This window comes from Coturnix japonica, chromosome 1, assembly GCF_001577835.2.
Source record: "Coturnix japonica isolate 7356 chromosome 1, Coturnix japonica 2.1, whole genome shotgun sequence".
Lineage (NCBI taxonomy): Eukaryota > Metazoa > Chordata > Aves > Galliformes > Phasianidae > Coturnix > Coturnix japonica.
This window is the reverse complement of record NC_029516.1, coordinates 68,819,062-68,834,467: the sequence shown is the minus strand read 5'-3', so window position 1 is coordinate 68,834,467 and position 15,406 is coordinate 68,819,062. Positions and strand designations below refer to the sequence as shown.

The window sequence follows — 15,406 nt, the reverse complement described above, 5'->3', positions numbered from 1 at the left end:
GTAAGCTACACATACGGAAGAGGGAGGGAGGTCATAGTGCTTCTTTTTCCAGTGATTTTTCTTTCTTTCTCTCATTCTTCAAACAGTTGTGACAATTTATTTGACTTCTGCCCTGCATCCCACTACTAGCCCATCTCTGACTCTCCTGAAAAACTCTGCCAGTGTTCCATTTCCTCTGCTACAGCCTTCTGCTAGTCCGGCCCTGTATCATCATAACATCTCTGCCTAAATACATTCCTGTCTAGAAATCTTTACATGGCTCAGCTTTTGTGAACATGCATATACTTACCTTTCCTGTAGTATCCTTGTTTTGATTATTTCTCCCTATTCTCCTGTTTTTGTTTTTTTTTTTGGTTTTTCGTTTTGTTTTGTTTGGTTGTTGTTTTTTTTTTTCCAGACTGGTTTATTCCCTTTCTCTTGTTTCTTTCAAGACAGTTTGTTTCCCTTGGCAGCATCAGAAATACTTGTTCTCAAAGAGAATCTGTGACCTAGATTCTCTTTCACCAGCACTGAACCAGGCGCTGGCACTCACCCCGGTGTGTCCACCCCAGTGCTCTGCAGACAAGCAGCAGGGTTGTAGCATCCATCCACCCTGCTTAGGGCCCCAAGCAGAAGGTATACATGAGCATCCCCACCATGATCTCACCTACAGAGAGTGTTGTTGCACAGTCACAGGTCCAGTCAGAGCTGTCTCATTCTTCAGGCCTTGCTGCAATCATTGTGCTTGTTGCTGTGCTCTCAGAAGCATAGTTCTCTGCTGTGAGAAATAGGAGCAAGGGAATAAACCAGTCTGAAAAGAGAATGGGGATCTGTGGTTCCAAATCTGGTCTCATGATGCCTGCTAGAGATTTCATATTCACAAGCACTGCATTAGTGCTGGTGGCTCTAGCATAATGTGCAGCATTTACTGCTGTTGCTTACTGTGTGGTCAGAGGTGAAGTTGCAACAGGCTAAAAAGTAAAGGATTTTTGACTCATACTGTGCCATCAGCATCCCATTTACCTGCCCTGTTTCACTGGTTCTGGAGTAGATTAGCTAGCCAGGTCTTCTCTGGGGTCATCTCTGGTCTTCTTCCCACAGTAACCTTTTGTTATTTCTGCTCAGGATCAGGTGGAAAGGGCAAGAATCCATGCTGTTCAGTCCTCCCATGAGCAACATGTTCCTCTTTTTCCCTTATCTGAGCACCATTTTGGTAGGAGAGAAGGAGAAAAGGTTGAGAGAGATGGGATAAAGAGAGTGAATTGGGACTGATAGAGCTAATTAAACACATTTGTTTCTTTGGTTGAAAGTTTAATACAGGAAATAGCTGAGAGTTAATGCATGAAAATCAGTCCATTTTAAGCTTTTATTACTTATATTGCCTTCTCCATATGGATAAATTTAGCATTTTTGAGTCAGCCCCTTACTCTATGGTCCCCTGTCCCTTCTTGTTGCCTGCTTCTGACAGAGTCACTGCATCTGTTTTCAAAATACTGAGCTGCTGCTGCTGCTGCTGAGGCCGATGATAGCTCTGCTGGTAGCCCAGAAGCATTCTGTTATGGAATATCTACACGTGGACTTTGACATCTAAGCCATTTAAGGATTTCATAGTATTTTGATTCATCTAGACATTTCCACCAACACATCCATCTCAAAACAGCTGAAGGGGGATTTATAAGCAGTGAATTTCACAAACTTGCTCCAGTGACAGTGAAGGTGGTTGGCTTAGGGGAGCATTCTGCACATTAGCCAAGATTTCAGTGAAGCAGTGAACAGGAATAAGGCCAAAATTCCCAATGAAGTAGGTCACACTGTCCCCTCAGTAGACTGGACATTGCATGCAGATTGCCAGTGCCACTGATGGGAAGCAGGAGAAATAAGATTAGAGGGAGCACACAGTGAAGCGGTGAGAAGGCTGTGAAAGAAAGAAGGAGATAGAGTAAGCACCTATTTAATGTGGCACTTTAAGTCATTCCATAAGTGGCTAGAGGTTCCTCCTTTCACTGCTTCTGCAGCTGCAGATAGTGGCCAGAGATACCTGCTGACTCCTTACTGCATTTTGCCTGATTGTGAAGGAAATGGATCCCACTGCCTCCAATGTAGCTTCAGGGTTGCCCAGATATCTCTTTCCTCAAGACTGAAAGGAGATGACCCAATTTCTGCACTTATTACAATAGTTCTCCATGAACATATTCAGGCCTGTCAGTGATGATTTCTTCGCTCAATTGCCCAGGGTATGACTCCCATTCCTCAACAAAGCTGTTGGCACCACCATACTTTTTCCTAGGTCACTTGTAACTGTGTGATCTTTACTAAGTGGGGTATGTGGTCTCCTTCTTCCCTTGATGAATCTCATGCCAAATTTCATGTAGCTTGGGCTGCAGGGCACATACCACATCCTAGAGTTACCAAAGGCTTATTTTTAATGGGCTACACCTCTTTGGACATGTAAACAGTGTCCCAGTTATCCAGCTCAGCTGAATATGTTAGCATCTTTTGTTCTTTACCCAGGGAAGAATAGTCAGCTGCTGCTTATCATGTGATGCAGCCTGAGTATATTAGCTATTCTTAGATTGCTTGAGAGTACCAGAAGGTTCAATAGCCACAAGTTAGTCATATCAAGATTAATATTTTGGTCTTTATGGTACCTGATGCCATTAGTTTCTTTGATTTAGTTTGAATTTTTAGTGAAGAAGTTTATGCTTTATTTTATTTTACTGAATACTCAGTTAATATTTTAATGTAGTGTTGTTTAGTATATCCACTGTCACAGGTGAATGTCAGCTTTCTTTCATTCCTTTTTCCATGCTAAAGAATGTTAATCTTCCAGATTTCTGATTATCTGATACCTTTCAATTAATATTTTTTTCTAAATCCTTTTTTTATTATTATTTCAAATGGGAATATAACAACATATATTTTAGGTATACAGTAGCCAAACTGTGCATTCTGATTTCTTCTTTGTCCCTATATTTAAGAAAAGAGAGTTAAGAGTAGTTCCTTACAGTCCATTTGTCACTTATCTCTGAATGAAGATTTTACAAGAGTTCTTGACAGTACTCATCTCTGAGCGGTAATATCAAATTTAGCTATATGTACGCTGTTGGTGGGGGGGGGGGGGGAGGGGATATTTTATTCCTTAATTCATTATTTTCCCTTTATGAATAGTTTAATTTGCCATTTGTTTCTACACAGTCCCACAATACAGTCAAAGATTTTCACAGCTACACTAGTCAGTACCTCACAGATTACTCTGCAATAGGCCGAGCAACAGGGATTTCTACATGGATCCTTGAGATTTTTACTGGTGTCCACCTTCTGCTGTGCAAATACACTATTAGTTCTTACCTGTCATGTTCTACTTTTCAACCAATTAATCTGCATCAGAATCAACAATTGGATTTATTAATGAAAATTAGTAAAATTATCCCTTTTATTGAATGTCAGCTGATGTCTTCTCTGAGAACTTTTGCCAAAAGTTCTTTAAAGATACGAGTACACTCCTGTTGTAATAAAGAACTGTCCTCCAAAATGCTTTGTGTGCTCATCTTAATAAGGTAATGAACTGCACCACTAATGTTTTTGCTCATCATCAGGAGGATTTGGAAACCTGGACAGGCAAAAAAAGGAGTAGCCACAGAAGTTGGAGTTTTTTCAACCCTAGAACTGCTGAATTTCCAAACTTTTTAGCTAATGCTTTTGAGTCTTATGAGACTGTGGGATACAAAAAAAAAATCAAGTAACAGCCTGAAACTTTTTATACCAGTTTGTTCCCTGCTGTGAAGCTGAACAAAGCTGCCTTTATAAAGCACTGTCTATTATTAGCATTGAAATTGTTCCTTCTACTGAAAGTGTTTTCCTGTTTTTAGGCTAATTAGTTAGGTGGTTTAACATGTATAAACCCAAAGTAAGATGTATGATCATAAATTCACAGGAATTTTAGTGGATTAGACTTGCTGGTTTCCTAATTTCCTTTCATTTTAGAAAACTTCCACTGTTTTCTTAATACTGTTTCACAGTTCTTATTCTTGCTTTGTTCCTTTTTCCAGGCAGTACATGGTGCTTCTGCCCTTTTTGATACACACTGATTCTCCTGAGAAAGTCTGTGTTCAGCTGGCTCACCTGAATGAGTCCGTGACATTGAGTGCTACACTTGAGTATCAAGGGGAAAACAGGAGCTTGATCGATGATGTGGTGACAGAGAAGGATATGTTTGCCTGCATCCCTCACTCTGTGAGTAATCTAATCCTGCTGGGCGTATCTTTTGTGTTTATTGCTAAAATGCGGTAGAACTAAACAAAGATGAGAAACAAGATTTTGCAATCAGAGACTTCTAAGCTGAGCCAAACAACAGTAAAAGAATTTGATGTGGAAAACTGACTGTGCATGCAGGACATAGGGAGTGTTTCATCTCAGAACTCTGACTTTAAAGTAGAGCATAGCCCATATTGGTCTGATCTGCTCAAGACTCAGAAGAAAGAGAATGAACTGGAATGAGAACCATAGAAGATGGGGAAGTAGAAACTTGGAGTTGGTGGATTTATTTATTTTAAAAAACTCTGAGGGAGTTGGTGGATGCAGTTGCCAAGCCATTCTCCATCATCCTCTGGCAGTCCTGGCTAACTGGAAATGTCCTGGTGGATTGGAGACTGGCAAATGTGATGCCCATCTTTGAAAAGGGCCAGAAAGATGATTCTGGTAGCCACAGACTGCGGCTGGACTTAAGATCTTTTCCAACCTGGGCAACAAAGCCTCATGCAACCTGGTCTTGAATGTTTCCAGGAATGCATCCACAGCTTCCCTGATCAATCTGTTCCAGTGCTTCATCACCCTTATAGTGAAGAACTTTTTCCTAATATCTAATCTAAATTTACACTCTTTCAGTTTAAAATCATTCCCCCTACACTACACTCCCTGATGAAGACTCTTTCCTCAGCTTTCCTGTAGGACCATTTTATGTATTGGAAGGCTGCTGTAAAGTCACCCCAGAGCATTTCTTTCTTTAGACTGAACAACTTCTACTGCCTCAGCCTGTCTTCATAGAAGAGGATCTCCAGCCTTCTGATTATCTCTCCAATAGATCCATGTTTTCTTAAGCTGAGGACCCCAGGGCTGAAATCATTACTGCACATGGCGCTCTCTACAAAGAAGTAGAGGGGGAGAATCACCTCCCTCAGCGAGCACTCCAAGTTCGCATCACAGAATCACGCCTTACCCTTGTTTCTAACCCCATGTCTTTCATGTCTCTTCAAAGAATTTTTGGACCTAGCTAATACTCTGTCCTTCAAAGGCTCGTTGCAATGAGGTAAATCAATAAAGCTGTTATGCTCTTCTGTTTTTTTTTTTCTCAGCTTTCTAAATCCAACAGCACATCAGTGGCAATTCTCACTGTGACAGTGGAAGGAAAGACCCTGAAGTTCAGAAGCCGCAAGTCAGTGCTGGTCAAGAATTCTGAGAGTTTGGTCTTTGTCCAGACAGACAAACCTATCTACAAGCCTGGACAAACAGGTATAGAGAATTGAGTTGGTGTTGACTGTAACAGCAGAAAATCTTCTGTTCTTAATTCCCCTTAGGGTTAATGTTTTTATTAAAGAAGTTTTCAGAGCTCTTTTTGGGTGGAGTTAGAGCCAAAAGAAAGTCTTACTTCTGCCAGCTGAGATCGAAGGCATGTGGTAACATTCTTGTTTGTATTCTCCATTCTCTGAACACAATATCTCAGTCAGATGTAGGCACAGATTCACATTCCTCCATCTCAATTATAAGCACAAATCTGGGTTGACTTCAAAGCATTGTTTCCCTTGGCTGCATCTGAAATGGCAGAAGAGAGCAATCACTTTCCATAGATAACTCATTCCAGCCAAGATCTGATTCTCTCTCTAAATTTGTCTGCCTTTCACCATCAGTATGAAAGTGAGTGTACCATAACTTAAGGATCTCATTTCAGAGTCTGTTGATCAGTGAAATTAATCTGAGTTAAAAATTATTGAAACGTTGATGTTTGCTGGTAGTGGTTTTAAATCTTAACAACAAAATTCCCTTCTTTTCAGTTCTGTTTCGGATTGTCTCTATGGATAATGATTTCCACCCACTGAATGAGAAGGTATGCACATAGTTCCTTGTTTTTAATCAGAAGGCTTAATTCCCATTTAACACCTTTACTATCCACATCCAGAACCACTGAAGAGAGCCTTTACAGCAAATGATCCTTCCTTTCTCTCAGCACCATTGACGTATCCCATAGGTCATATTCTGTCTAGGACGCATTCCATCTTTTTCCACTGATTGCTCCAATTTTTCAAAGAGATATAGATGTTTAGAACCAGATTTTCAAAGGAATGTAAGTAGATAAGCCTGTGGACAGAGATTTCATTAAAGAAAAGTGTCTGAGACAAGTTTCCATTGAAAGTAACAGATGCTTTTGGCAAGAAGTGCCACCAGCATGCTTAGAGACTGAGAGAGAAGGATGAAAGAGACCTGGTCTGAAGAAACTGATCACTGGTACAGGTTCACCTTTTAGTTTATTTGTTAGTGAGTCCTCATGCAGACAAAGCTATTTGGAAATAATTCATATTTTCAAACCACGGTAAGACAAGATGGAGCTCTAAAATACTATTTATCAAGAACTGAGCATGCAGTGCAGATACAGAAAATGGCTCAGAGGACTTCTTAGCAGGTCAGTTTTCTGTCTTTCAGTTCAAACCTGAAAATTGCTTTAATCCCTATGTGACTCATTTCTAACTCTGATTTTCCTTTGTTCTTTCTCCATAGTTTCCACTCGTCTATGTTCAGGTGAGTGAGTGTATATTATTTCAGCAGAATGTAAATTCTCAGTAGTATTATTACACAGTAGTGGTGTTTTCACACTGAGGTGCAAGCGAAAACAGATGAGTGCATGACACTTCTCCTTTGTGTAAAGGAAGACTGAATATCTGGGCATCTAAATAAGTTCTGACATTGATTCTGTGATTGAGGATTCTGTGCTGTATGACCGAAATAACTGATGAGTAACAGAGTTACACATGGCTAGAGCTCATATCAGAATGTCTTATTCCTCTTCCCAAGCAGATTTAGGATTATGTCTGCAAAATATGTTTAATAAATAATATTTAATATTAATTTAATAAATAAATAAAAGTAAATAAATAAAATTATATGAGTAGACATTTCCTCTATCTTCCCAAGCAGGCCTGTTTTTTGTTTGGTTGTTTTTTTGTTGTTGTTTTTTGTTTAAACAGTCAAACTTCAGTGACAGGCAAAAGTTAATAGGAAGGATGATTCTGCCAATGAATCCATTAAGTGCTCACTATACCCACTATTTCAGCTAAGTAAACAACTTTGCAGTTATCATGTGGGACATCATCCAGTGGAAAACAGATAGGAAGGACCTGGTGATATGCCCTAAGTCATAGTAGCAACACAAAGAATGATTAAATTAGTACACACAAATCTCAAGTTGGTTTGTGCAATCATGGATCCTACATAGTCAGTTCTAGTAGTACTCCTTGCAGCTTGGGGTTGATACCTTCATTCTGCCTTGTCTCTCTGAAGCTGGGAGTGCTGCCAGAACAGGGGAGGCAGAGACTGGGCCACTATGTTCCTCTTTTCTATCCTCTTGCCAGAGTGCTATTACTCTCCCTTCCCCTCAGCAAACTACCAGGACAGAGTTGCAGAGCTGGTGGGCAACTGACAGTCCGTTAATAGCAAGAGGAAAGGAAGGGTAAGAGACTATTGTGGTGTGGGGTATCAGGTAGAGGAAAATATCTCAGAAGTGCCTTCTGCTATGTCTTTCTCATGAGTCTGGAGCCCCAAAAGAACAGGTCCCTTTCCTTACAATTTGATGATGCAAACATTGACTGAGTACAGGAATTTCATGGAATGAACAAGAAGGAAAGCCTGTCCACTGCCATCAATAATTCTGTAACTTCTTTTGTATCAGTATCACTAAAAACTTCAGTTTGAAAATGCAAGGAAGACCACTCTGGGCTTTCAGCTCCAGCTTGTGAGGCAGTGTTTGTCAATAGTGTTTACAAAGACCAGTCCTACCATCCTCCATTCCCACCATCACCTCTCCCTTCCTTGCTGCATCTTCGCAGTGTAGTACTGCTCCTTGACTTTCACATATGCGTATGAGGCAATCTTATAGAGTAAGAAATTCACCCAATAGCAACTTCATCCATTTTTTTTTCTAGGAGATTGTGTGTGTGTGTGTTTTGTTGTTGTTCTGCTTTGGTGTGTGTTTGTTTGTTTTTGTTTTTAATTTAATAAATCAGATCCTCTAACACAGTTTACTTCATACTTACTTTAAATTTGGACTGGCCCAAAGGAAGGGGTGGCAGGAGTGAAGGAAGGTGAGAACTTAAGGTGCTAACTTAGCACTGCTAAGTGCCAAGGAAACAAATGTTCATCTTTCCGTCCTTAACAATGCTAACCACTCATAGCCTGCCACAAAGGCGGGTATTAGTCTGAGCCTATTTCTGAACTGTTAATTTGACTCATTGCTTCTCTTATTTAAAACAAAAACGAACAAACAAAAAGCTTCCTGCGAGAAATAAGCTGACATTCAGGCCTTTCACATAAATGCATTGCAGAAATGGCAGCAAGGATACAAACCAAGTTGTAAAAAAATTCAGATTTCTTGCCCAGTAGTGTTCTTTAAAGCAAGTGGTGATCTTTTCACCATGGTTTAAGAGTTATAACAGATAAGATTTCATCAGAACCACAGGATGCTCTACTGACTGTGCCTTCCCCCCAGCTCAGAGGATGCTTCATGGGAACAGACTCTTCTGATCTCTGACTGGTGGCCTCTGGCTAAGATGACATTCTCATCACCTTTTCCTTAAGCATAGGAGTATAACCCCAGAATAGAAAATGTACCCCACTAGAAATTATTTATCTCGAGCTACATAGAGTAAATAGGCTTTTGGTGACATCCAATATACAATGCATAGAGCAAGCAGAAAATGAAAGGCTGTAAATGACTGTGCTGCTGAGGTGTCTGGAAGGGGCACCATTGAATTAGTTTGGTGACTTCCAACCTCCTGGCCTCATCCTTTGTAAGCATGTACGTGTTTATGAGGAGGAGACAGTACATGACATCTATGGTTAAAAGCAATGTGCTTTATTGCATGCTAGTTATGCAGAATTGGCAGGTAAGTGATCCTGAAGTCACAGCTCTTCACAGATTGAGTATTCAAGGCTAGGAATTCCCCAGCTTGGATGTGTATTTACTGGACACTCCAGTGCTCTGTCCTTGGGAGCAGCCTTCACCAAACTGCCCTGACTGTGTACATAACTTACTTGTAACATAGAGTTATCCTTACCTGCAGGATCCCCAGAGAAACCGTGTGTATCAATGGCAAGAGGTAGAACTTGAGACTGGCCTTACACAGCTCTCCTTCCCCCTCACTTCTGAACCCATACAAGGCTCCTACAAAATAGTTGTGCAGAAGAACTTCATCTCCCATGTGGAGCACACCTTCACTGTAGAGGAATACGGTAAGGAAAGGAGATATGGGCTGCAAGCAGGGCTGACAAAATACCTTTTACTCTGGCCTCCTTAGGATTTGGGATTTCTTAGGAATTACATGGAGAAAACAAGAAATCTGAATACATAGGCAATGGAATTTAGAGGGGCTGATACAGAAGGAGGTTGCTCGGTTTATGGTTTTGCAAATCCAACCCCAAGCTTGCATTTTTAGGCATGTAGTTTGCTGCAAGTAGTGCTAGATGCAAAGAAAGCAATGATAGCATGATCCTGGCTCACAATCTCTGCATCAGTTCTGTTTCTCTACTTGCAGCCCTTTCTTTTTCATTGTCTTCTGGAAAAGTTTAGAAACTGGTTGGTTGGGAATGAACCATAGCACCCCAATTCAAAGAATAAAACTCAAGAAATGTTATAAGAAAATGAAAGTGGGCTGGTACTGGAGACTGAATAAAGAGCAGTGGTGCTGTTTGGGTTACCTACTCTAACCTCCAGCTCTGTTATGTGTAAATGTGTCTCTGCCTAGCCTGTGTGTATTTGAGGAGCCTCTTGGCCTGTGCTCCATGCTGGTTCTCCCTGGGGCTCACCTGGCTGTAAACATCTTGATTCACCCAGTGCATTGCTCAGAACTCACGGTTTCTGGAAAACAAAGGCTGCAGATCCAACGAAGACTGTAACTGAAGTGCTTAAGATTTGTTTTATTTGGGTCACAGTTAGGCACTGAAGGAATGATCAAAATAGAAACTGGATTATAGTCTCCACCCTGTCATTATGATGGGTGGGCTGTGCCTCCTCCCACAACATTTATCCCTTTCCTAGCCTCATGGTAAACTAGTTCTTCTTTTATTTGTTCTTTAGCCTCATTCACATGAATCTCCCATTTAGCTAACTCTTTCACATCTCACGCTGAGACTTTTGAGGAGTGTTGAAACATTGAGCTGAGGAAGTGTGCAATCTCCCTTTTCTTGTTTCCTCACAACAGACAAAACTTAACCACTTCAGGTACAAAGCCCAGAAGCAGGTCATTATATGCCGCACAGTTCTGGGCTTGAGTAGCTGAGGGACATAGTGTTGCAGGATGTAGTCTGAGAAAGGAGATATGTAAGGTGGAATAATACAAAAGACAGTAATAATTCAAGAAAGATGGTGATAGGTATTCAAAAGGTTATCTATAGGAAAAACTCACCAATAGATATGCCTTCAGTCTGGCTGGAAAATGCTGAGGCTGGCTATCCAGTCTCCACAAAGGAGCAATCTCAAAAGAGATGCTGCCTTACTGCTGGTAAGCCCTTAAATGAAGTCTAGGGGAGGTGGAGTCCAGCTCCACCCTTTCCAGGAGCACAGCTGAATTACCCTCACCTGTGCTCCCACAGCTGACCTGAAACTTGCCTCAGCTGATTAATCAAAGGTTCAGGCTGTGGTTACCAGTTCCCCATACACTCCACCCCTTCTCAGCATGAACCAATGATTAGGTGAGCTTTTCCTTATTACAGATATCCAACACAATGCTTATACATTTTCCCATCACAATATACATTGACATAATTTAAGTGATGATTTGATGAAGGTTCACAGTCTTCCCTGTGCCAGTGCTTGATAGGTGTCACTGGAGACAAGCCATCATGAGGTGCAAGTCTATCTGCATTTCATCAGTCCCAAACAAATCATCCTCTGGTGGTCCTAGAGGCTCAGAGACTCAGGGAGAATAGTACAAATGTTTCAGAGGTACTAGGAGGGGAAGGTCTGCCTTCCAAGGCAAGATACAGGCCATATTCTTATCTTGGGTCAATACTTCAGCTTGTATCGGATTATGCCCCGGCCACCAATACCATACCCTTTGGCCAGATATCTGTGGTAGTATAATTATATCTGGCACCAAAGGAGGCATCTTAATCTGCCATAGGGACATGGTAGGTGTCCCTTTGGCAATGAAGATCAGAGTATTGACTACAATGTCAGTAGGCCATATACCTATCATTGAGGGGGATACTGAACCTCTCACCTCCAATAATTTCCCTGAAGGTGCAAGTAGGCCACACCACTTAGGTCCTAACTGCACCTTCCAGGGCCAATTTATCTTATGGATTCCTGGTTCCAAATTCTCAGGGGCAGGGAGCAGGAGATTATTTTCATTACCAACTGGGGGTTTTACCTGATTATAAGTACCCATAATTTGGATCCTAAGCAGGGAGGCCCATATCATCTGTAGCATTTTTAGAGCACTGGGTCTGCCATCTTGAGGCCTTTCATTTAGGTCCCACAGGGTTTCATATAGTCTTTTTGTCCACCCCTGCAGGGACTGAGAGTCTGTCTTCAGGGCAGCCTTGAGAATACCATTATAACGTTCAATAAGGCCTGCCCCTGTTGGATTATATGGCAGGTGGAATCACCATTCAATGTTGTTCTCTTCCACCCAACGCTGTATTGTTGCACCAGTGAAATGAGTCCCTTGGTCGCTCTCAATCACTTGAGGTGTCCCATAGGCAGACATCAATTTAGTAAGTGCCTTGATGGTATATGCCTGATTTGCTTTTGGCACCGGATAGGCCTGCAGTAGCCCACTTACAGTATCAATGCAGGTCAGGGCATATCTCGCCCCCTCAGACTGAGGGAGGTGCCCAATGTACTTGACCTGCCATCTTTGGAGAGGACTGTATCCTCTAGCAATATGGGCTGTTGTTTTGGACAATGGTCTCAGTCTCATCTTTGAGCAAGCGTTGCAATCTTGACATGCTTGGGCAATATCAGATAGTTGTACAGGCAGCCCCCATGCTTTAGCAGCTGCCCACATTATCTTTTGTCCAGCATGCCATAGTTTCTGATGTAACCAAAGGGCAATGTTCTCAGACTGCGAATTCTCAATCCATCAAATTCAGGCCAGTGTGTCAGCTTCATCATTTCCTGGTGACTGCAGGGGTTGATGACCAGAGACATGGTAGACACATACTGTCCTACATTTGACTGCATTCCATATGTCTAATCACATATCCCTACCTCAAATTGGTTGGGTGTGGATAGTCCATTCCTGGGTAGCCCACTGCATAATCCGAAGAGCAAGCCCCCAGTACACAGCCCAGCTATCTGTACAGATGTTCAGAATACCTTCACTGGGTTCCTTAGTTATAACTACCCACACAGCTCACAATTCTGCCCATTGGCTGCTCTGACCATCCCCCTCATCAAACCAGATTGTCTCAGTAGAAGGATGGTATGCTATTGCTCACCACTTGCTTGGATTACCTTTGCTGGACCCATCCATGTACCAGGCAGATGTAGTAACCAAGCTGGTGCACTCTCCCGTGGCCTTTGTCTGAAGCATTGGACTAAGTCCATTAATTCAGTGGCCACATATGGGCAGGCCATCACATGGAAATGTGTTTAGGCAGGGGGCCATCGATTGGGAGGCACCCCCGCTGGTCAATCTTGGACCTTTTTTATTTTTTGTGTTATGATAGGACAGAGTTGTAATGAGGCCATCCTAGGAGGATCTTCTAAGTCAGCCTTAGTAATTTCATTCTCTGATTCAACCAGATTTGTTGCTTCAGGCATCTAGTCATCATTTATTGAGATGTTACAAATTTGGGGGTTTGGGGAGTAAAATGATTTTTTTTTCTCTATTAACTGACCAAGCTCATGGTCTAGTTTTTCAGTTTGAGCTTTTAATAATTGATTCTCATGCTCAATAGTATTTGACCTGATTTCTGCCTGATTTAAGACAGTCAATAGAGGCCACCCACTGTGGATGCAGCCAATTGTCTTTCTTTAGTGGTTAACATATCCTTATATAGGCCTTGAAAATATTCAGCTAGGCAGAACAGAGAGATATTATCTGCCACTCATAATGGGCCCCATTGCTCAATGATAGTAGCAATTTGAAAATAAGGGGATATAGGCAAATCTGAGTGATTTATATCACAGTCTGGTGCCAATAGCCAGTATGTGCTGCAAATGAGGGAAGGTAGAGGCTACAACCCTCACTCTCCCTAATTCCCTTTAAAAACAAATGGTGGTAAAGTCTACAGAAACATAAGAAGGGGGTAGCAGAGTGATACTGAAGACCACTGGTCATTCATATTAATCTGATTCTGGCTCTATGTTTGGGTTTCTGTTCAGTACACAGCTCTTCACTCCTCTCATATCAGATTTTCTGTCTCCCATCTAGTGCTGCCCAAGTATGAGGTCCTGGTGAAGCTGCCCAAGATGATCACTATTGAGGATAAGGAACTTCCAGTGTCCGTCTGTGGTCTGTGAGTCAAAGAGCTGGAGTAAATCTGTCTCATACATCATTCAGACCTCCTTTCCACTAAGCACAACCCCCCTACCCCCAAAACAAACAAACAAACAACAACACCAAAAAACACAAGACCACCCAAAAACGGGAAGGTTTTTCATGCTTTTTAATCTTGTGTGGGCAGGTTCCACCCTATATGTTCTGAGGCTGCTACTTGACCTTAATAGTTCCTTGCAGGATAATGTCTAACCAATCAGCAATTCTCTCTTCTTAGTTTATTCTACATTTTCTCTTTCTGTCTTCACATCTCATCAGTTAGAGTTTCTCTGCCATTCCAGTACTTGGGGATGTCAGATCTGATATCACTTAAGCAAGCTGTGTAAAATCAGTGTTGTAGTTTGTAACTTATACATTGTTCTGCTTGAGACCCTGCTCACCTACCTGTTTCTTCACTGAACCCTTAACTGTTTGTGATACAAGGATACTCCCAACTGACATAATGTTATGCAATATTTTTCTATATTGCCATGGAGACCTCCCACCTAGATCAGATTCTAGTGTAAGAATCTCACCATTATAATGATGGAAACATACTCACTAGAATGATTAGAGAGTATCAGATTGGGCTTTTAGAAGAAATACTACTAAGTAATCCACATTAAGTTCTTAAGGATGTATGTCTGAATGTGACTCTGACTGCCTGTCTCATCTTCTAGTATATTGTTTAACACTTTGTGATTATAGTTACACCTATGGAAAACCAGTCCCTGGTTTGGTGAGTGTCCAAGTGTGCCGGAAATTTTCCCATTCTGCTTCACACTGTTATGGAAAAGAAGGAGAAGCTGTATGTGAAGAATTCACCAGGCGGGTGAGCTACAAGATTAAAATGTAGGAGTCTTTCTTATGAGTAATGGGCAGTGTTGTTTAAGTTAAGAGGGCAAATCTGTGACTGTTGGTAGATGGTAGGACATCAGTAATAAAACTATACAGGAAAAAAGTAGATGTTCTCAGGGGAAAACATTCTTAAGATATCAGTCATTAAACTGGAAATGAAGAAAATCCCAGAGCTGAAATCCTGACCCCAGTGAAATTAGCAACCAGCTAGCAGCTGTGAGGTCTCGGGTATTTTCCACCAAACTAAGAAAGAACATTTGAAAGAATGTCGTAACTGTGGGAAAGATTGGCAGGGAGAAAAGAGCAGAGAGAATGAGAAGAAAAGAAGGCAATATAATATCTGGGTCAAACACAGAAGGGAGAAAGTACAAAAGTGTAGAGAGTAAAGACAATGAAAGAAACAGGAAGACAAACAAAACTGAGGTAGAAGACTTAATAAGGAGAGCTCAGCATAGCTGGAGAACTAAGCAATAAGAACATAAATCTTAGGTTACATGAACAGAAATTAAGCATGTTGTATTGAGAGTTTCTTCTTCAAGACACTAAATTTGTTTCTATTTTCTCTCCTTACTTAGGCAGATGCTCGCGGGTGTGTTTCTACTGTCGTAAAGACCAAGTTATTTCAGCTCCGGCGCAGGGGATATGAAATGAGCATTGAGGTGCAAGGCAAGATCACAGAAGATGGTACAGGTATGTGTCACATGGAAGTGGGAAATTAATGGTAGGCCACAAGAGGAGGGCTTGGCAGAGGTGAGAAAGGTAGAATGACATGTCTAAAAATGTTAAAGTTTGTTGATAATTGTTCTGTTCTGTGCTCTCTC

The 15,406-nt window shown here is 41.4% G+C and overlaps 1 protein-coding gene across 1 annotated transcript in view; it reads left to right on the top strand.

Moving 5' to 3' along the window:
* A2M (alpha-2-macroglobulin) overlaps positions 1–15,406 on the top strand; it is a 35,047-nt gene that overhangs the window by 180 nt on the left and 19,461 nt on the right. Inside the window, exons 2-9 of the mRNA XM_015872263.2 lie at positions 4,029–4,212; positions 5,331–5,487; positions 6,027–6,079; positions 6,748–6,768; positions 9,306–9,474; positions 13,623–13,707; positions 14,436–14,559; positions 15,161–15,275. Coding sequence (XP_015727749.1) covers positions 4,029–4,212; positions 5,331–5,487; positions 6,027–6,079; positions 6,748–6,768; positions 9,306–9,474; positions 13,623–13,707; positions 14,436–14,559; positions 15,161–15,275 — 908 coding nt within the window. The remainder of the gene's footprint in view (positions 1–4,028; positions 4,213–5,330; positions 5,488–6,026; positions 6,080–6,747; positions 6,769–9,305; positions 9,475–13,622; positions 13,708–14,435; positions 14,560–15,160; positions 15,276–15,406) is intronic.